Source organism: Terrapene carolina, unplaced genomic scaffold, assembly GCF_002925995.2.
Source record: "Terrapene carolina triunguis isolate 2854851 unplaced genomic scaffold, T_m_triunguis-2.0 Scaffold139, whole genome shotgun sequence".
Lineage (NCBI taxonomy): Eukaryota > Metazoa > Chordata > Testudines > Emydidae > Terrapene > Terrapene triunguis.
In genome coordinates this window covers 9,754,705-9,773,618 of record NW_020664490.1, presented here as the reverse complement: position 1 = coordinate 9,773,618, position 18,914 = coordinate 9,754,705, and the positions used below count along the sequence as shown (strand labels likewise).

General features: G+C 38.9%; 1 protein-coding gene across 1 annotated transcript in view; it reads right to left on the bottom strand.

The window, feature by feature from the left end:
• Window positions 1-18,914, bottom strand: part of LOC112121265 (neurobeachin) — a 959,539-nt gene that overhangs the window by 537,456 nt on the left and 403,169 nt on the right. Inside the window, exon 34 of the mRNA XM_029911962.1 lies at window positions 1,019-1,080. Within this exon, the coding sequence (XP_029767822.1) occupies window positions 1,019-1,080 (62 nt within the window). The remainder of the gene's footprint in view (window positions 1-1,018; window positions 1,081-18,914) is intronic.

Sequence of the window (18,914 nt, the reverse complement as noted above, 5' to 3'; positions counted from 1 at the left end):
GTGTGTGTGTGTGTGTGTGTGTGTGTGTGTGTGTGTGTGTGTGTGTGTGTGTGTGTGTGTGAGAGAGAGAGAGAGAGAGAGAGAGAGAGAGAGAGAGAGAGATACAGGCACCTCATTTTACACACTACTCTATGAATTTAATTGTTATTTACGCATTTGTGTGTGTGCATTTGTTAAATAATATGAAATAATTAAATCTTTGGAGAAAATTTAGAAGCTGTTTGGGATTGGGGATCTATTAGGGTAATACATATTTGCTGTAGAAAACTAAAGAAACCAAAGAATATTTGTTGATTCTTTAATACAACTATATTTTACAAGATGACAGGTATGTATGAAATCTAGCCAGTAACACATTTTAAAGTTAATTAAAATCCAGGGGTGAATTATCAAAAGCACCAGGAGTAGTTATTTCAGTTTCAAAATATTTTTAATGATTTTGTAGTCTCAGTTTTTTCATCTTTTTAGATTTCTCACAGAAACACTCAATTATGTTAAATAATTTGAATGTATGATATTGGAAAAATGGAAAATTAAAAAAAAATCCAAGCATCTGAGGGATCATTAATAACCATTTTACCCAGCTTTTTAAATACTGACTGAAAGCTTACATCAAATGTGCAATAACTTAACATCATGTATCCTAGAGGTGAAAGTTAATGTTATTACATAATAACGTTTTAAAAATAACTAATTCAGGAAAATGAAAGTTTCATGTGAAATTATGACCAAAAATTCTGCATAACAGGATAAAGTATATAATGTATATGCATATATATTTTACAAATAACTGTTTACAAAATATTACTTTGCATGTCAATATGAAAGTACTGCTGCTCTACAACATGTACCAAGAAATCACACTTTACAGAAAGGTGTGAGAAATGGCATTTGTATTTGCATCATATTCAAATAGAAAGAATGAAAGAAAAAAATAAGCAAGAATAACAAACTCAAAATTTAGTAATATGTCACTGTGTGAAGAAACTAATACAATTAAAGCCAAAAAATGTCTTACCTGTGAACAAAGCAGCATAACAAGTTCAACCACAGAAGTACTCGACTTCATACACACAAGGCCTGCAATAAACAATCAAAAGTGAATTAAAAAGGTTACATATATCAAGCTGTCAAAACTCCGTGGTTTTATACATTCTATAAAACTGAATTTATTTCCTTAAAACCAATGCAACATGTATTTTCAAGCATTCAAATTTACTGAAACAAGTTTGAAGTGAAAACGGCTTTAAGAACTTTTGAGTCAGATATACATAAATGTACAGAAAGCAGCACACAATTGTTTGGAATCATCATTGTAATGTGTAGGTTAGAGTTTTGTATTTAATCATGTTTTATATTTAAAATAATTTTTTTTGAGGGTTAGCGCATTTCAGTGACTAGTAGAAAGCAATCTTACCCAAGAAAACTTCATATAGAAATACATTGTGAATATACCACAACAATCTTTGGAGGCCTGAACCTACATAGACTTATGTATATGAATAACTTTAGTCACATACTCTCGTCTTTGCAGGATCAGACCCTTGTTTAGTAACTAGTTAGATTTTCTTTTGGAAACTTCCCCTTCATGTAGTTGAAAATATAAAATATTTAGTTAAGGAAAATACGATTGCCATAATAGCTGTCATTTGTTTAATGTGCTTCTGAAATAATACAATTAACTACAGGCTTCCACTAAAATGTCTTAATATAATTAAATATTACTTTGTTTTCCCCAAAATATGGGTTGAAGATGTAAAGGAGAAATACATTTCCTTAGTTACAGTGTCAGTAAAAATAAAATCAGCACTTAGAATGAAGAATGAATTTTGTCATCTGTAATTCTTAGATCATTTATAAATTAAAGCAACATGAGCATAGTTAAATATACAGAACTTTATACTTAACTCTGAATAATTATTACAATATAATGTGTTCATATTTATTTGCAGCTTCAGAACTGTAGATTTTCTTTTGGAGAGAATCAGTGTCACATTTTGCATGTAAAAGATACATTTTAAATAGTGGATTGGCCATTTGAAATACAATAGGTATTGGAGGAGAAAGGCAAATTTATTTTGTTAATTTTAAAAATGGTAGTTTCAAATTTTAAAATTAAATAGGATATACATTCATTTTAATGGTTTGGGACATAGACACGCTTCCTAGGATGCTGAATAAAAATGTCAAATATAGAAAAAGTTTCTTCATAGCACTAGTTATACTAAATGGAAAGCTGAACAGCAAATGGATTTGTTTTAAGTACGTTTCAACAAACAGCCCTTAGAGACAAAAGTACTCCTACACAATAGCATGTATATTTATTGCAGGTAGTGGATAAATACTCTTTTGTGCCCGCTTTGCTAACAACCCCATCCTTATTGTATTGTAAGACAGAACAAGCTGTAAGAAGCCACTACTATTCCATTTTATCAGTTCTATGAGCAGACAGTTAACTAATGAAATAAGATGTAGATGTGAAAAGCTCATTTAGGGAGACAATTGCTGTAATTGATCAGCTATTCTTATGCTCAAGTGCTAGAGGATCAAAAAGATTAATGGGACACTTTTCACCTGCAGGCTACTTCAACTATGTGAAACCTGACAAAGAAAAACTAGAGGATGACCAAACTATACAGCTAAATCAACACAATTAGCATGGATATTCTGAATATTTCAAGACAGAATATACTATTTGCACCTATATAAATCCACTTAGGTTCACAGGAATTCAAAATTCTATTTCTGCCACATATACATATTTCCTTTCAAAATTAAAATATTTGTCTTATAGTGTGTGATTTAGGCAAAATAAATTATAAAAAAGAATTCTTCCTAAAGTAATTTTCTCAAAAATTACTTCTTGAACTATTAATTGTCCTTTAAAAAGAGAACAAATGTCATCACATACAAATGAGTAGAATAAAGACAAGATACCTACATCAGATAAGTAATTAGGTCTTCTGCAGTAATTCCTCTGTATACCTTTGATACATTTTCAAAAATAAACAGAGTGAACGATTTGGAAAATATTTTGTACACAGAACAAATATGCCCATTTGTTTCATTACATTAGAAATGTCTGAAGTCCAAAGGCATTTTATAGTACACCTCTCCCCCGATATAACGCTGTCCTCATGAGCCAAAAAAATCTTACTGCGTTATAGGTGAAACCATGTTATATCGAACTTGCTTTGATCCGCCGGAGTGCACAGCCCCGCCTCCCTGAGCACCGCTTTACCGCGTTATATCAGAATTCGTGTTATATCGGGTCACGTTATATCGGGGTAGAGGTGTAGTTAAGTCACATGCAGAGCTCTCACTGACATGGACAAAGTTTGGTGTGTGGAACAAAAGTAGAACAAGACTCCATCTGACAGAAAGTCAAAATTATTATTCATTATTTCTATTATGCTAGTAATTGGGTATCAGGATGCTTTTGTATTAGGCAGTGTGTACACAATACAATACCTGCCTAACTTACAATCCATATCAATGCAAATGTAGCTATTTATAATATAAAAAGTTACCATAATTTAATCAAACTTTGAAAAATCTTCCTTGTATTATTATTGGCTTAGTGAAGCGAGGCCCCACACTCTACTTCATAGCATTTATCGGTTTGTCTGGATGTAATATGATAACTTTGGAACACTCTGTCTGATCAATTCCAAAATTTCAGGTAGAACCCTATTGATTTGGGTGAAAAACAGAAAAAAACAGATTGGGGAACTGAAGGACCCAAAGCCCCTGACATCTGGTTAGCACACCAATCAGGACTGTAATTGTCTATAGATCAAAGGCAGTTGATGACAGCTATTAAACACCTTTCATCATAACACTGCCCCCACCCATCTCATCCCACTATATTTTAAAAAGTTGACACCCTGAATGACTTATCTCCCAGACAGAAAAAAGGAAGTTATTTAACAAATTACAAATTGTAAATATTTAACCATTTACACATGAAAACAGGTGAGGAGGGAAGGGCAGTTCACAGGAAGCCTGTGTCTGGGTGTGTGTGTGTGTGTTCAGGGAGTGGAGGTATGCAAGTAGCCTCTGCCTACTGAATAGGAAGGCTAATTGTCTGGTTTTAACATAAGAATATAAGAGCGGCCATACTGGGTCAGACCAAAGGTCCATCTAGCCCAGTATCCTGTCTTCTGACAGTGGCCACAGCCAGGGGCCCCAGGGGGAATGAACGGAACAGTTAATCATCAAGAGATTCATTCCTTGTTGTGCTTCCTTAGGGGCGCCTTTCCATTCCTTCCTTAGGAAGAGACAGGTATTAGTAATTTTGAACTGGACAGTCCTCTTATCGGGTGGTTTCTTCCATCTGGTTCTGAAACAAAACTGTACGTGGATTTCTCCCATATTGGACAGAGGAATCCCACTTTGAAGAGCGTACAGTTCCACCCCTCTCCCATCCCCCCGGTGTGACCCTGCACACACCATGAATGCAAGGGTCACGCCGGCAGGGGCAGGGCAGCACACTCTTCAAAATGGCACCTCTCTGTCCAGCATAACCTCGCATGCACAGTCACATCAGCAGGGGTGGGCCATGCTGACAGAAGTGGGCCCACATTATTCCCAGAATAGCACAATGTCTGGTGTTCCAGGAATGTTTAAGTGGCCACACTACAAAGCAATGAAGTGTGCAACCCTCTAGACATGGATGGGTAACACAGGAGCAGTAATAAAGGAAAAGTGAGGGAGATGCACAGAGCTTCTAGCATATAGCAGAGGGGGAACTCGTGAGGCACACAGAGACCCTGCCATGGGGGCAGGGAGGACACACAGCACTTGGCATATGGCAGAAGAGAGAATGGGAGGTACAGAGAATCACTGGCATGGAGAATAGGAAACCCTCATATGGAAGGAACAGGAGAATTGGGGACATACAGGGCCCCTGGCATGAGGGAGGGGGGAGTGGATTTGCAGGGAGTCACTGAAATAGAAGGGAAAGGGAGGCAGGCACACAGGGAGCTTGTGAAGGGGAACTGAAGGATGCAAGGAGCCAGTAGTGTGTATAATGAATTTGGCCTACTGAAGCAATCAAGCGTGCAACCCCTTCTAGCTATGATAGTACTCAGAGGCCCAGGCTGAGATCGTGGCCCCATTGTGCTAGGCACTGTACAAACACACAGGTAACAGGCATTTTCTCCCCTAAAGGGCTCACAGTCTAAATAGCCAGGCAAAAGGTGGGAGAAAGGAAATTGTATCCCCATTTTACAGATAAGAAAGTAAGGCACAAAGTGGTGAAGTCGCTTCCCCAAAGGTCACTCTGTGCCACAGACAGGAACAGAATCTATGTCTCCTTAGTCCCAATCTTGTGCTTGAATTGCTAGCTTACCCTTCCTTAAATGAAATAAGCATCATTCCATAGGCAATGCATGGGGGGGCATGCGGAGTCAAGTGCCCCCCAAGATTGCTGCTTGGCTTGCTGTGGAGTAGAGAAAGAGGGGTTCTGTCCTTCTCCTGCTGTGTCAACCCCCTGGTACACTCAGCCCCTGTCCCCAGCAGCCAGGCCTGGGCAAGGAGTGGAAGGAGCAGGACCAGCCACTTCTCACGCCCGCCACTCAGGGTCACTGCTCTGTGCAGTGCAGCAGCTGCATGAGAGAGTCTGGCTGGGCAGGTGGCGTCTTCCGCTCCCCGCTCAGGCAGGGCTGCTGGGGACAGGGGCCGAGCGAGCCGGAGTCCCCTCTTCCCCCACCCAGCATGTTTCCGTCTCACTTGGCCCCTGTCCCACCACTGCCTCCTCAGCTAGGCTCTGTCTCAGGCAGTCGCCATGTTGCACAGAGCAGTGACCTGGAGTGGCCGGTCTCAGCTGCATAAGAAGTGGATCTGTCCCACTCCCTGCCCAGCCTGGCCGCCAGGGAGAGCAGCCAAACATGCTGGGGGGCAGGCACAGTGAGAGAAAGACAAGCCCCCTTTCCACTTCCGCAGGTAACAGGGTGGGGAGAGCCTGTTGGCCCCCAGGCTGGGTGCAGGGTCGCTGGGAAGAGGAGACATGTGGGGCGATCACGTGTCCTCCCCATTCGATTGTGCCCCACCCCCCCAGTCTGGGGAGGCACAAGTCATCTATGCATCATTCTTATTTCAAAGTGATTTTTAGAAATTATACAGTCGTTACATTGGGTACAGATTGCTACAGCAAATTAGAGGGATAGAGGCATTACAAAACTGTGGCTTTTGTGACGGTGGAAAACACACATCTCTTCTCCCCTCCACATAGCTCCAGTGTTAAAATGTGTTGTAATTTGAAAGAAATAACTGTTGCCTATGTTTTTCAGCTGTAGATGGGTTGTCCCTATACAATTTATATCAAATGCTATTAAAGAAGCTTAACATAATTATTAAAATACAAGTAGATACTTCCTGCATACATCAAGGTTAAAAAGGTCACTGTTCAACTGAATGGACTACACGCTGTCTATATTTTCTCTTCTTAGTACTTTCCTTCATCGTCTAGTCTCAGTTCATTAAATATAACCATCAAGTTCAGCAGCTTGAGGGCAACAATGACCACATGTATGGACGCAGTAACTGGGGGCACCAAGTACATGATCTTAGCTAATCTGTAATAAATGATGTATGGCTAGTAATTAGTTGGAAATGCTCTGGTTTTTCAGTGCTCTTCGGTTGCCTCTTAATATACGCTAATTATATTTTTTGCCATCACTGTGACCTATTAATGGATAAAAAAAGATTAATTTCATCTTTACTATTTTAAGTTATGTCTGTGGCATTAATACAGCTTCAAAACTTTAAACTCACTATGCTGAACTAGTCAATCTGTATGAATTTCTTTTTCTGAATAAATACAAAGGAGGTTGATAACCTCATTTAAAAAAAACCTTATGAAATAAGATCATGGTTTTGAACATCTTTTTATTATTATTAATACAATATGTGTAGGAGTCTAACTGAAATACCATCACTATTTCGTCTGGTCTTTATCAAGGTTTGTCTGCAGTTTCTTTCAATTATTTTACTTTGGGTTAACTTAAAACCTTACTGAACTACAATCAATTGTAATATTAGCATGAAAAATGTTTTATATCCTTTATGGAGCTTAGAACAACTCTTAATAAATCAGATCATTAGAACCTGCACATAACTTTAACTGAATTACAGTTTCTAATTAACTGAGCAAGTCTCAGGTATGTTTATGCAGAAAGTGAGAGAGCAGCTTACTTATTATAGACTTAATTCACATAAAAAATTGGACACTCTCACCAGCCCATGGCATATACTCAAAACTTAAGATGCTCTATATAGAATATAAGCATGTGTGAAGAAACAAAGGTATATTAAATGATTAAATTAAATTATATGCATTATTTTTATTACCATGTGGAAAGTGCATGAGATTAAGAATTTTTGGAAATGAACAACATTGCTTAAAACTCAAATATTGAAAAAGAACTTGAACGGAATACACTTTTTCCTTTCCTCTTCTAACTTCTTATTGGCTATTTTTGATTCCTTTTCCACTCTTCCATGTCCTTGTAACAAACCTAAATTCCCTTAGTTTATCTGTAAGGATTGCTACCGAGTATCACAAGACACTCCCCTTCCACAGGAGCTGCGCACTCTTTCTCCACCACAAGTCTTGCAGTCCCTCCTGGCCTGTGTATCCAGGGATGGAATGGAAACCAAACATGGATCTCTCTACCTGACACAGCACAGATAATTACAACTGCCCAATTGTATTCAGCCTTTCCATTGTATTTTATTAGTGTTTATTAGAGATGGTTCACCAAAGTGGTGATGATATCCATATTAGATTTAGTCAGAGGGGTCGTATTGGTGAGTGGAGCAGGATTAGTTTTGGGTTTAACAACATTAAATCTATTACAAATGTTTTTGGTTGAAAATGGCAAAATGTTTCAAAATTAGCAGGTCTTGTAAAATTTCCTCCATCTGAGGCCAAAATCTTACGACTGTTTATTTGAGGAATTCTGGCCATATTCAAAGTGGAGCTAGAAAATAATCTTCAAGTGTTTGAATTTAGGATTAATAAAAATTGTATTTGTGGGTTCAAATCTGTATCCTTCCATTTCCCACACTAACGTGACATTCAAAGGGATTTGGATTCAATGCTCTGTCTCAACTGTAGTATTGACTATGAGAGATATATGGAGGGTAAGCCAATACTGAAGGGATAAGGGATGTATAGGGAAGACAAAGAGCTCAAGAAAGAGTGCAACAACAGAGATGGAAATGAGTGTGATATGTATAAAATTAGTTATTATTTGAAATGAGACAGCTTTACTGTTGGACAGGGAAAAAGTGTGAAAGGTTATTGGAAGGCTGAGGTGACTTAAGTCAGCTCACAGAGAAACACTGAAAGAGGTACTTGCCTGTGCCCAGCTCTGGAAAAAACAATGAATTAAGCAGTACTTAATCAGTAGCCAGCAGTGGAGAAATCCTTCCCTTTTCAACTAACCCATATGACAGTTTTTATAGAAATATTGTTAACTTGGTACTGGTGGAATACTAGTGGCTCCCTCAATCAGGTGGGCTGTGCCTTCTCAAGGGAAAAGACAGAGGAGTATTGGGGAAGATGATACAAAAGGCTTACATTGAAAGCTGGATTTCAGAACTGACAGTATTGCATAGTTTGTATGTAATTGGGTTATGTTGGTGGGCTGGATTTGCCAATAGTGGAAAGCCTGTCAAACATTCAGTAATGGTGGAAAATCTGCTGGGGAAATGCCAGTAGTGGCACAAATCAGCTACAACCTCACAAACTGGGGTGAGGGGGTGGGAAGGGGTCACTGCAGTCCAAGAAGTTGGAACCGATCAAAAATGTGGCAGGTAGAGTCAGGGTCAGTTATTGAGCACTGATCTTGCTGGCAGAATTCTTATGGAAAGTCCCAGTGCAAATTAAATCTGCCCCTATGCTAGGCACCATGGGAGATGGGCTGCATGAGCATCACAGCCTGTCCCCCCACAAGGGGTAAATCCCCAATGGAGTGCAAGAGGCTGCTAATGAGAGGTGTCATTTAAGTGAATATGAATTTGACCCAGTGTATTTATAGTTAATAAAAATTGTTATGTTTACATCTCAGTCTCGTCTGGTCCTGGTACCAAGTACTGTGCAACATGTGTAACTCTTATTCTCTGAAGCTAGTATCCTATATATAGAAAAGCCATCACCTTGTTTTTTAGACATCAAACAGGTCACTGAGGAAGTCTCTCTCAAAGTTTGTGGGGATTTCTGGAACTCCTATCTTAAGAACACTATTGTGAGCATTGATAGATCATGTAAATAACACAAATTGCCTCAAATTGTCAGTTCAATTTGGGCTAAGATGTAAGAAACAGATCCTAATTCTAGTCTTACAGGAAAAAAGCATGTGGATTTGTACAAGATTCAAATACTCTTTCTAAAAGAAAGAATACCTACATATTCTTAGCCACTCTGGTTACTAAAGGGAACCTAAAGTAGGAACATAACATATGTAAAAGAGTAACAGAATGGCAAAAAACCACTACAACACAGTGATTATAAGAAGGTGATTTAGTACAATATATACAAAATTTACTCTTAAAAAATTACAGGCTTTCACACTATCTCATGAGCTATAACGATGCAAATATTACAGAAGTTGGTGCCACATTACTCTTAGGAATCCAGTCTCACTAGAATTTTTGTCCAAGATACATTAATGTGAATGGAAGTGGAAGTCTTTATATATATATATATATATATATATAAAATTCTCATACATCAAATGGAGAAGAAAACACTTAATCCATTAAAAAAACCCACACAATTTAATTTATAACATTGCCAAAAAAAAAAAGGTTTTCAAATATCCATTTTGTCATTTCCCAGATCTGGTAATTCTTCAGTAAGACATCAGTTACTGATGTTCTTAATGTGTTCTACTTGTATTTGTGTTTCCCTCTTCTAGTAAAAATAGTTAGCTCTGGGCACTTCTGAAAATATTTTGCAGTGATAGATTGTATTGTCTTCTCCAACTGACATAAAGGGGGCAGATCTTCAGCTGGTGTAAACTGACATAACTCAATCAAGAATCTATTAATATGACACCCACTAACCACCAATGATACAAAAAAAAATCTCCCCTTTTATAGGAGAATAGCACCCTAAAAGTTAGTTTTAAGGCACCAATTTAGGTATCGACTGAAGTGAATGAGACCACCTTTGGAGTAAGGTGCTACTTAATGTGAGTAAAAGTATCAGAATTTGGCCCTAAATTATTAACAGCAGAGCAACTAAATTCACATGTCTCAAATCTACTCGGAAGTCCTCTTTCAGCACATCTACACCAACAATTAAAAACCCAATGATCACACTTTAATATCTTCTCATTCATATTCACTAATATTTCTTTGCGCACTGTTGATCTACCACTTTTGGACAGAGTTCAAACTGACAGATAAGGGGTGGAACCAGCTGAGCTGCAAGCAGTTAGCACAGCACAGTCCTAAGGTCCTCATGCAATTTTATAGATCCATAATTTTTTTAAGACCATTATGATTCCCTGCACAACACAGACCACAGAAATTTACCCAGTAACTCCTGTATCTAGCCCCATAATTTGTGGATGAACTAAAGCTTATCTTTTAAAAAGACATCCAAACTTGAGTAAAGACTCACTAATGGAGAATTTACCAACCCAAATCTCAGTTATTTTGAAATATTTATTTCTTGTGTTTCAGTTTCCTTTATTTCAATGACAGTAACAGTCCTGGTATTGTTATCAGCTCCCCAGAAACCAGCATTGACATCACTTTGCCTCCTTCATTTGCCATTCTACAGTTGTCTCCACTGATGGACTGAAATTCTTTTGCCCTCATTATTTATTATTTGTGATTTGCCATTACAAAAATCAACAGAGGGTCCTGTGGCACCTTTAAGACTAACAGAAGTATTGGGAGCATAAGCTTTCGTGGGTAAGAACCTCACGTCTTGCATCTGAAGAAGTGAGGTTCTTACCCACGAAAGCTTATGCTCCCAATACTTCTGTTAGTCTTAAAGGTGCCACAGGACCCTCTGTTGCTTTTTACAGATTCAGACTAACATGGCTACCCCTTTGATACATTACAAAAATGTCTCCATACACCAGAGGTTCCCCAAATGTTTTTTGCTGAACCCCCTTTAGAGATTCATGACACATGTCTGCCTCCTTTGGCACAGGGGAAAAGGGAGACTTAGATGGTGGTGAGTTCAGAGTCCGTGTGAAGAGGAAGGTAAAGGGGAAAATCCCCATATGACCAGCATGTGTGGGTAAGAGACTCATGTGCCCCATTCAAATCCCAGCTGCTCAGAGCGGCAACTGATGCACGGTGGCTCTGCAGCCTCCATGTGTGCATGTATGCGTGAGGCCAGGATGTATGTGGGGCCAGGATGTATGCTTGGGGTATATTCTTTATACCTTTGTTGCAGTCCTTTTTTATTGATACTTGATTACTGCAACGTCCGCTTTATGGTCTTCCTGCCACCCATGTCTTGACTCTACCTCAACATCCTTGTAAAATATGGATGCTAATATTTTCTCCTGCATATCTTAATCCAATCACTACAATGCAAATGATACCAGTTTCAAAACCCTTTTTGTGTGCATCTATACAACTGCTTCTTAAAGTATCAACTATTCTGTTCACAAACCTTGTGAACTTAGTGACCAATCACTCTTTCGGTAATCCCGATGGTTCTTTTCTAACCTCATCACCTTATTTTTTTTATACCCCTTTTTGTGTCTTGTGTGAAAATAGATTGTAAGCTTTTTAGATAGGGAACACTTGTAATTTATCTATACTGTAAGGTGCCTAACAATTTTGGGTGCTGTAAAATAATAATGTTAAGTCTGGTTAATGATATATTAATTAAAAGAAAGATGTGAGCAAGTCCATACACTGGAGATGCTTGGAAAGTATAGTTTTTCCTCTGGAGCTTTGTCTCCACGACTCAAAATACAGATGTCAACATGGACCTCTTTAACATAAGTTTTAATCTATTGGGACAGGATAACTTTGGCTCGGTCTATTGTGGATGTCCCCAAAATGTCCAACAGCCATTAATCTACACAAAATTCTAGATTCTTAGTAAGGCAAAACTTTACTGCCCTCCCATGAATCCAGACAGTGAAACTGTTATACACTGTCATCTGAGAAAGAGGGGGGTGGGATGGGAGACACTTATGCACAAAGGATCATAATCAAAGTCACCTTATTTTATATACTAGGTTGTTAAGTGAGAATGACTATAGAAGGTTACTGACTAAACAACAGCTAAAAATCGGAAATCACCATCTTGTCCATAGGGCCAAAGGGAGGCTTGCACAAGATCTTTAAGTCACAATTTAAACTATAGCTTAGGACAAACTCCAAGATAGAGATCTGTATCTTATAAGAGCCCTTAAGAAACTAATAATCAGCTTGGGAAACCAGTGAAAAAACAACAACCCTATATCGGATACACAGAGGTCAGAAGCCCAACCTTTTGAAACACTGATAGTCAGGTACATACCAAAAACTTCCTGCAGAAGATCTAAGACTTTGTTCAAGGCACACACACACACGGCTGTCTCTTAGGAAAATAAAAGAACTTCTTCCAAATCATGTAATAAGTAATGGATGCAATGGGACTCCTTCCTCCAAGAGGGTTAACCCCTTGCACATGAAGTCATCAGAGATAGGATCTGGAATGTACTGAGACAGGAGACTGGGAATCTGGGTAAAGAGTCACTGCTTGTACATGAACAGCTCAAATGTTGACAAACCAGGCTCTTCTTGGGCAAGCAGGAACAGTTCCATCTGCCTCAATCTTTGAGACAACCTTGACTAATGGGAAGCTGGGATAGGAGGGAGTCAGATAAAGCAAGCCCATGGACCAAGGGACAAAAAAGATTCTATGGTGGGCCACAATAGACCACATCTAGGTACCCACTGCAATTCTTCTGGAATTAGGTACTCATCACTGACATAAACAGGTCATATATGGGAACTCCCACCTGGACAAAGGGGTTCTAATAATAAGAGGGAGTGACCACTCCCTAGGAAATACTGCATTTTAGTTTAGCCTGCATGCAAAGATGGTCTGACCACTATGAGGGCTATTAGATGCTTTTCTTTCCACAGGAAGAGGATACTCAATTCTCTTATTAACCTGGGATGCCTGGTTTTCCACAATGATTTCAACATATCAGAAAACAGTTCAGTTGTCTGATCAGATCACTGCTGCTGCTACTTTTTTTCCCTTTTGTCTCTTTGACGCTGATCAGAGCCAATCTCACTGTTCTATGTGAAATTTTACAATAAAAGCAAATGGCCATTTATGTGCAATTTAAACTCTCTCGGAGACAACTGTCCTTATGCCATCCAGAACTCCACCTGTGCCCTCTACCTCAGACTGGGCATAATCTTGACATGAGAAGAAATTAAGAAAGTTGTGTCCAGATTGGTGGTCCTCTGAATAGCAAGCTTTAATAGATGTATATGAATCTGGAAGTAAACCTGAGGAATGGATTATTTACGTGAGACAAGGACAGGGAAGTGGAAACTCTGCAGGGTGATAGCACCTAGAATTCACAAACTCCTTTTAGTTTCATAGCTCTCAGCACTAAGGGGAAGACTTATTTATAATTAGTCTGGAAGTGCAATACAATTGGACAAGACTGTGAGAGTTTAGGAGACCTCATGAGCCAGGCCAAGAAAGTCCTATTCTCTTTGGTCTTTTCCACAAATGACTGAGTCTCTGGAAGAAAAGACTCCAGGGGTAAACATTTAACTCCCAACAGGAATACAAGATCTTTAATTCAAATATAGATGACACTTCAATGTACATAGTATCACATTGTGGCTCTGATAGTGAAGTAGTTTTAAGCCTACTGATTGGAGGAGCCTGACAGAAGCTAGCTTGTCTATACATGGAAGTTATCTCAATATACATTGAGATGTAAATTTAGACACATTCAATTATACTGGTATAACTCTGTGAGTTGACACTTATTCTTGTATAATAGTCCCTTTTACCTTCCTCTTCACTCATTCTGGAATAAGAGTGTCCACCTGGGTAGTTGTACCAGTAAAACTTTCCTGTATAGACAAGCCCAAGTCAAAGGATATGAATTATCATTCAACATGTTTCTTTCCACCATCTCTAAAGGCCCTAAAGCAGTTTCTTAATTTTCTACCTTCATCACCAAACCTTTGAGTCAGTTTTCAGCAATGAATTTTGTTTTTATATTTAATCTATTGCATTTTAGACTTATAAACAGTGTAAAATAAATTCTATATCCATAACACCTCAACTGTACTGTTTTTCAAGTTAACTTGAAGTTGGCCAAGAGTTTTTCAAGTTCTTTCCTGGTGCACATCTTGAAGGCAAGTAACAAAAGCATGTACACAACCAACAGGATGTATTGCAGGAGTGTATATAAAACACATGGACAAGCAAGGGAGTTTTGTACTGTTGTAATGTTTAATTGGTCACCCAATTAAAGGTTTCAATACATGTCATAACGGCAAGTGCTAAACAGATATTGGTTTAAAGGCACATGGAAGGGAAGGCTGTGAAAAACAACCACTACCAACATCAATTTTGGAAAACCCCTGGGTACTGAGGTCAGGCTGAAGGTAAAGGACTATTTTATTGTATTATAGAAGAAATGTTCCAGAGCAAAACCTGGCACTGGGATGTTATTCACATCCTACGGGTTTATCAAGGCTAGATAGTTCTCTGGGAGCAATTGCTAGGATCCCTATGTAGATTGATTCTATTTTAAACCTCATGGGGGTGAGAAGTGGGGCAAATACCAGTCTAACCATTTCAAGTCCAAAATCAAGCAGAGTCCCCTGCTGGGTTTTGAATGATGAATTAAGTGGAATAAGAGCTGGAGAACCTCTGCCTGCAGGGAACTGCAATCACAGCATGAACATCCTTTAGATGCTGAATAAAATTCTGGCACAGTGCCTCATTTTTCTTTGGACCTCGACAGAGGAGGAGAAAATAATATAAGTAAAAAAGATGCTTGTTCTTAAAAAATTCTACTACATAGTCTAGTGTTATCATGCAGTAGTTCCCCTTGTTTGATGTGATGAGTCCACCTACAGGTTATGTTAGAGTAGTACTTACAAATCAAAGGACTTGCTCAGAAAGCCTTTATAAAATTATTTTCTGGGAGCAACAACAAGTATGTCTCTCCAGGTTTGCTCCAGGATGAGACAAATTGGCAGAAAAAGAAAAACAAATTAATTCTGCATAAAAGCAGAAGGCTAGGTCGCTGCAAGAGAAAGGGATGGGGGGGGGGGAGGGAATGCAAGACATCAGTTGGCTAGCGGAATCCTTGGTCTGACCCAGAACGGCCATTCTTATGTTCGTAAGCCACTGACCCTAAACGTATCAAGACCAAAGGAGTACAAGTATTTCCTTCTTTGAGAGAGTTACTGACCTAGTGGATAGTGGGGAAGCAGTAGATGTGATATATCTTGATTTTAAGTAAGGCTTTTGACACTGTCCCACATGACATTCTTATAAGCAAACTAGGGAAATGTGGTCTAGATGAAATGAATATAAGGTGGGTGCACAACTGGTCGAATGACCATATTCAAAAAGCAGTTATCACCGCTGTCAAACAGATGGTATATCTAGTGGGGTCCCACAGGGGTCTGATACTATTCAATATTTTCATTAATGACTTGGATAAAGGACTGGAGAGAGTGCTTATAAAATTAGTGGATGATGCCAAGCTGGGAGGGGTTGCTCACACTTTGGAAGACAGGATTAGAATTCAAAATGACCTTTACAAATTGAAGAATTGGTCTGAATTCAACAAGATGAAATTCAATAAAGACAAGTGCAAAGTATTACACCTAGGAAAGAAAAATCAAATGCACAACTACAAAATGGGGAATAGCTGGCTAGGTGGCAGTACTGCTAAAAAGGATCTGGGGGTACAGTGGATCACAAATTGAATATGAGTCAACAATGTGATGCACCTACAAAAAAAGCTAATATCATTCTGGGGTGTATTAACAGGAGTGTCATATGTAAGACCCGGGAGGTAATTGTCCTGTTCTATTTGGCACTGGTGAGGCATCAACTGGAGTACTGTGTCCAGTTCTGGGTGCCACACTTTAGGACATACATGAACAAATTGGAAAGAGTCCAAAGGACACTAACAAAAATGATAGAAGGTTTAGAAAACCTGACCTATTAGGAAAGATTTAAAAAAAATGGGCATGTTTAGTCTTGAGAAGAGAAGACTGAGGGGGAACTTGATAGTCTTCAAGTGTGTTAAGGGCTGTTATATAGAGGATAGGGATCAATTGTTCTCCATGTCCACTGAATGTAGGACAAAAAGAAATGGGCTTAACCTGCAGCAAGGGAGATTTAGCTTAGATATTAGGAACAACTTTCTAACTATAAGGGTAGCTAAGCTCTGGAATAAGCTTCCAAGGGAGATTGTGGAATCCCCATCACTGGAGGCTTTTAAAAACAAGTTGGACAAACACCTTTCAGGAATGGTCTAAATTTAGTTGGTCCTGCCACAGTTTAGTTGGCTAGACTTGGTGACTTCTTGAGGTCCCTTCCAGCCCTACATTTCTATGAAGTCCTCAAGGGGGTATTCTACTATAGTTTTGGACACAGATACCAATCTTGTCCAGGTTTTCCTCAACTGCTTGAGAGCTGAAGAGTGACAACTAGCTTGAAAAAGAAACTGGGATACGCTGTCCAAGACTGCACAGGGTAAACAGGGCCTGAGAAATTCAAGAATGTCCCCTGGTCCAAATTTCTATATGTTCAAATTTTCCGAGTACTCCCTTACCTGCTCTCTATGAAGAGTTGTTTGTATTATGTCTTCCTTGTTTCTTAATCATAAAATTTCCAGTTTTGTTAATGACATTTTAAAAACAAAATTCAGCATTTCAGCCATTCTCAATACTTCTTCCCAACAGTTCTTACTCTTGAGATTTCTTAATGTCAAAATTTACTTTCCTGAAATCAAATGCCTTTTTAGAGCTCTGTTCTATTAATCCATTCCTTATTATACCGAATGAAAGTAATTGGTTTGAGGCTTTCATATTATTCTCTCATTTTCAATCAATTGTTTGCTATTAGTAAGCAACAGATCCAGGATAGGTTCTCCTCTACTTGTTATTTTGAATCATAAAGATGTATTGTTAACTAGTGTACTAGTGATGAGACAGAGTCAAAGTAGCAATTGACAATCCCTATCCTCCTAAAGTTAGACTTGGACCACATAGGCTAAAGACGAAGAAGAGGGCATAAGTGATTAGCCTCTGTTACACAGTGAAAAGCATCTTTGAAACAATCCAAATCATAAGACCATGATGGACTTTTTCCAGCAGAAGTACAATTATATGTGAAATTAATTACTGTAGCTTCACTTTTCAAAAAAGTGCCAGATGATGTGCATTTTCCAGTAGCTATTTGAAACTCTGATTTGCAATATTTCCTGCCATGTTAAACACGTTTAGAACATACATTTCTGGGTGGGAATCTTAGCAATTCAGGAGTTAAACCTAAAAGATCAGGACAACATACTTTGTTCCCTACTTCACGGAATTCCTACAACCTAATTAAATGACTCATCAAGCTAGTACAGGGATCGGCAACCTTTGGCATGCAGCCCCCCAGGGTAAACACCCTGACGGGTCAGGCAGGTTTGTTTACCTGCCGTGTCCGCAGGTTCGGCCGATTGCGGCTCTCACTGGCCACAGTTTGCCACTCCAGGCCAATGGGGGCTGCAGCAAGTGGTGCGGGCTGAGGGATGTGCTGGCTGCGGCTTCTCGCAGGCCCCACTGGCGTGGGACGGTGAACCGCAGCCAGTCAAAGCCACGATCAGCTGAACCTGCGGATGCGGCAGGTAAACAAACTGGCCCGGCCCACCAGGGGGCTTACCCTGGCAAGCCGTGTGCCAAAGGTTGCCAATCCCTGAGCTAGTAGTATATCGTAAAGACACAGGGCGTTCTTCTATAACTATCCTGTAGCAGGTGCTCAGAGAAGATTGCACTGTGGCTAAAATAAGCAGAGGTTTCTGCTATGACAGTTTTCAGTTCCTGGGTATCCAAAGATCTGTGAACTGTCAAATAGTGTTTTCTGCCAAATAGAGTGGAAATTGTAAAGTCCTGAATCTTGATTCTGTTGAATGGCAAGCATGCACATATGCTGATTTTTACTGCCTCTTTAACCTTTCATCATTCTCTGATCCAGATTTATGGCAAATTTGTAATACAGTATCTCTTCATATTTATTTGACTTGTCAAAATGTCCTTTTGTAAGAAACATTTCATGTTCTAGTAGCCTTTTAAGTGGTATGACTGTACACAGGGAGGCTGTTTCAGTAACACCTCTTTTGGTAATCTCAATTAGGGAAAGAATTTTGCATAATTGATATTTATGAAATTCCAGCAGGCTGTACACAACACTTTAAGCTAATTCATCAGCAACTTGTTTCTGTTTCGGAAGGGGCTGTAAAATGTGCACAGTAGGATTCCAATCTGCAGTGATATTTTCTGTTTGGAGCTTTTTAAGGGACTTTTTTTTGTCTTGTGTAATAAACACCTGCTGATTTTCATGTGGTTGGAACCAAATTCTGCAAATTCCATTTTTTATTACAAAAACTCATGAAATACCACATGAAAGCAATCTGCAAAACATTCCACATGTGTAAAGCCACCCTCATCAAATGCTCTAATAATATTCAGTTGTTCAATGCATGATTAGTGACACTGAACACTCTTCAGAAGTTCGGAAGAAAGTCACTTATCTGTACCTCAAATTCTTGTTCCAATTTTTAGCCATATGAGACTTGTTAAAGTCTTTCAGAGACAGTAGTGTTGTTTTGCTGGGATTTTGTTGCAGGTGTTTTATAGTAGATTCAGAAGATAAAGGAAAACAATAAGCAGTA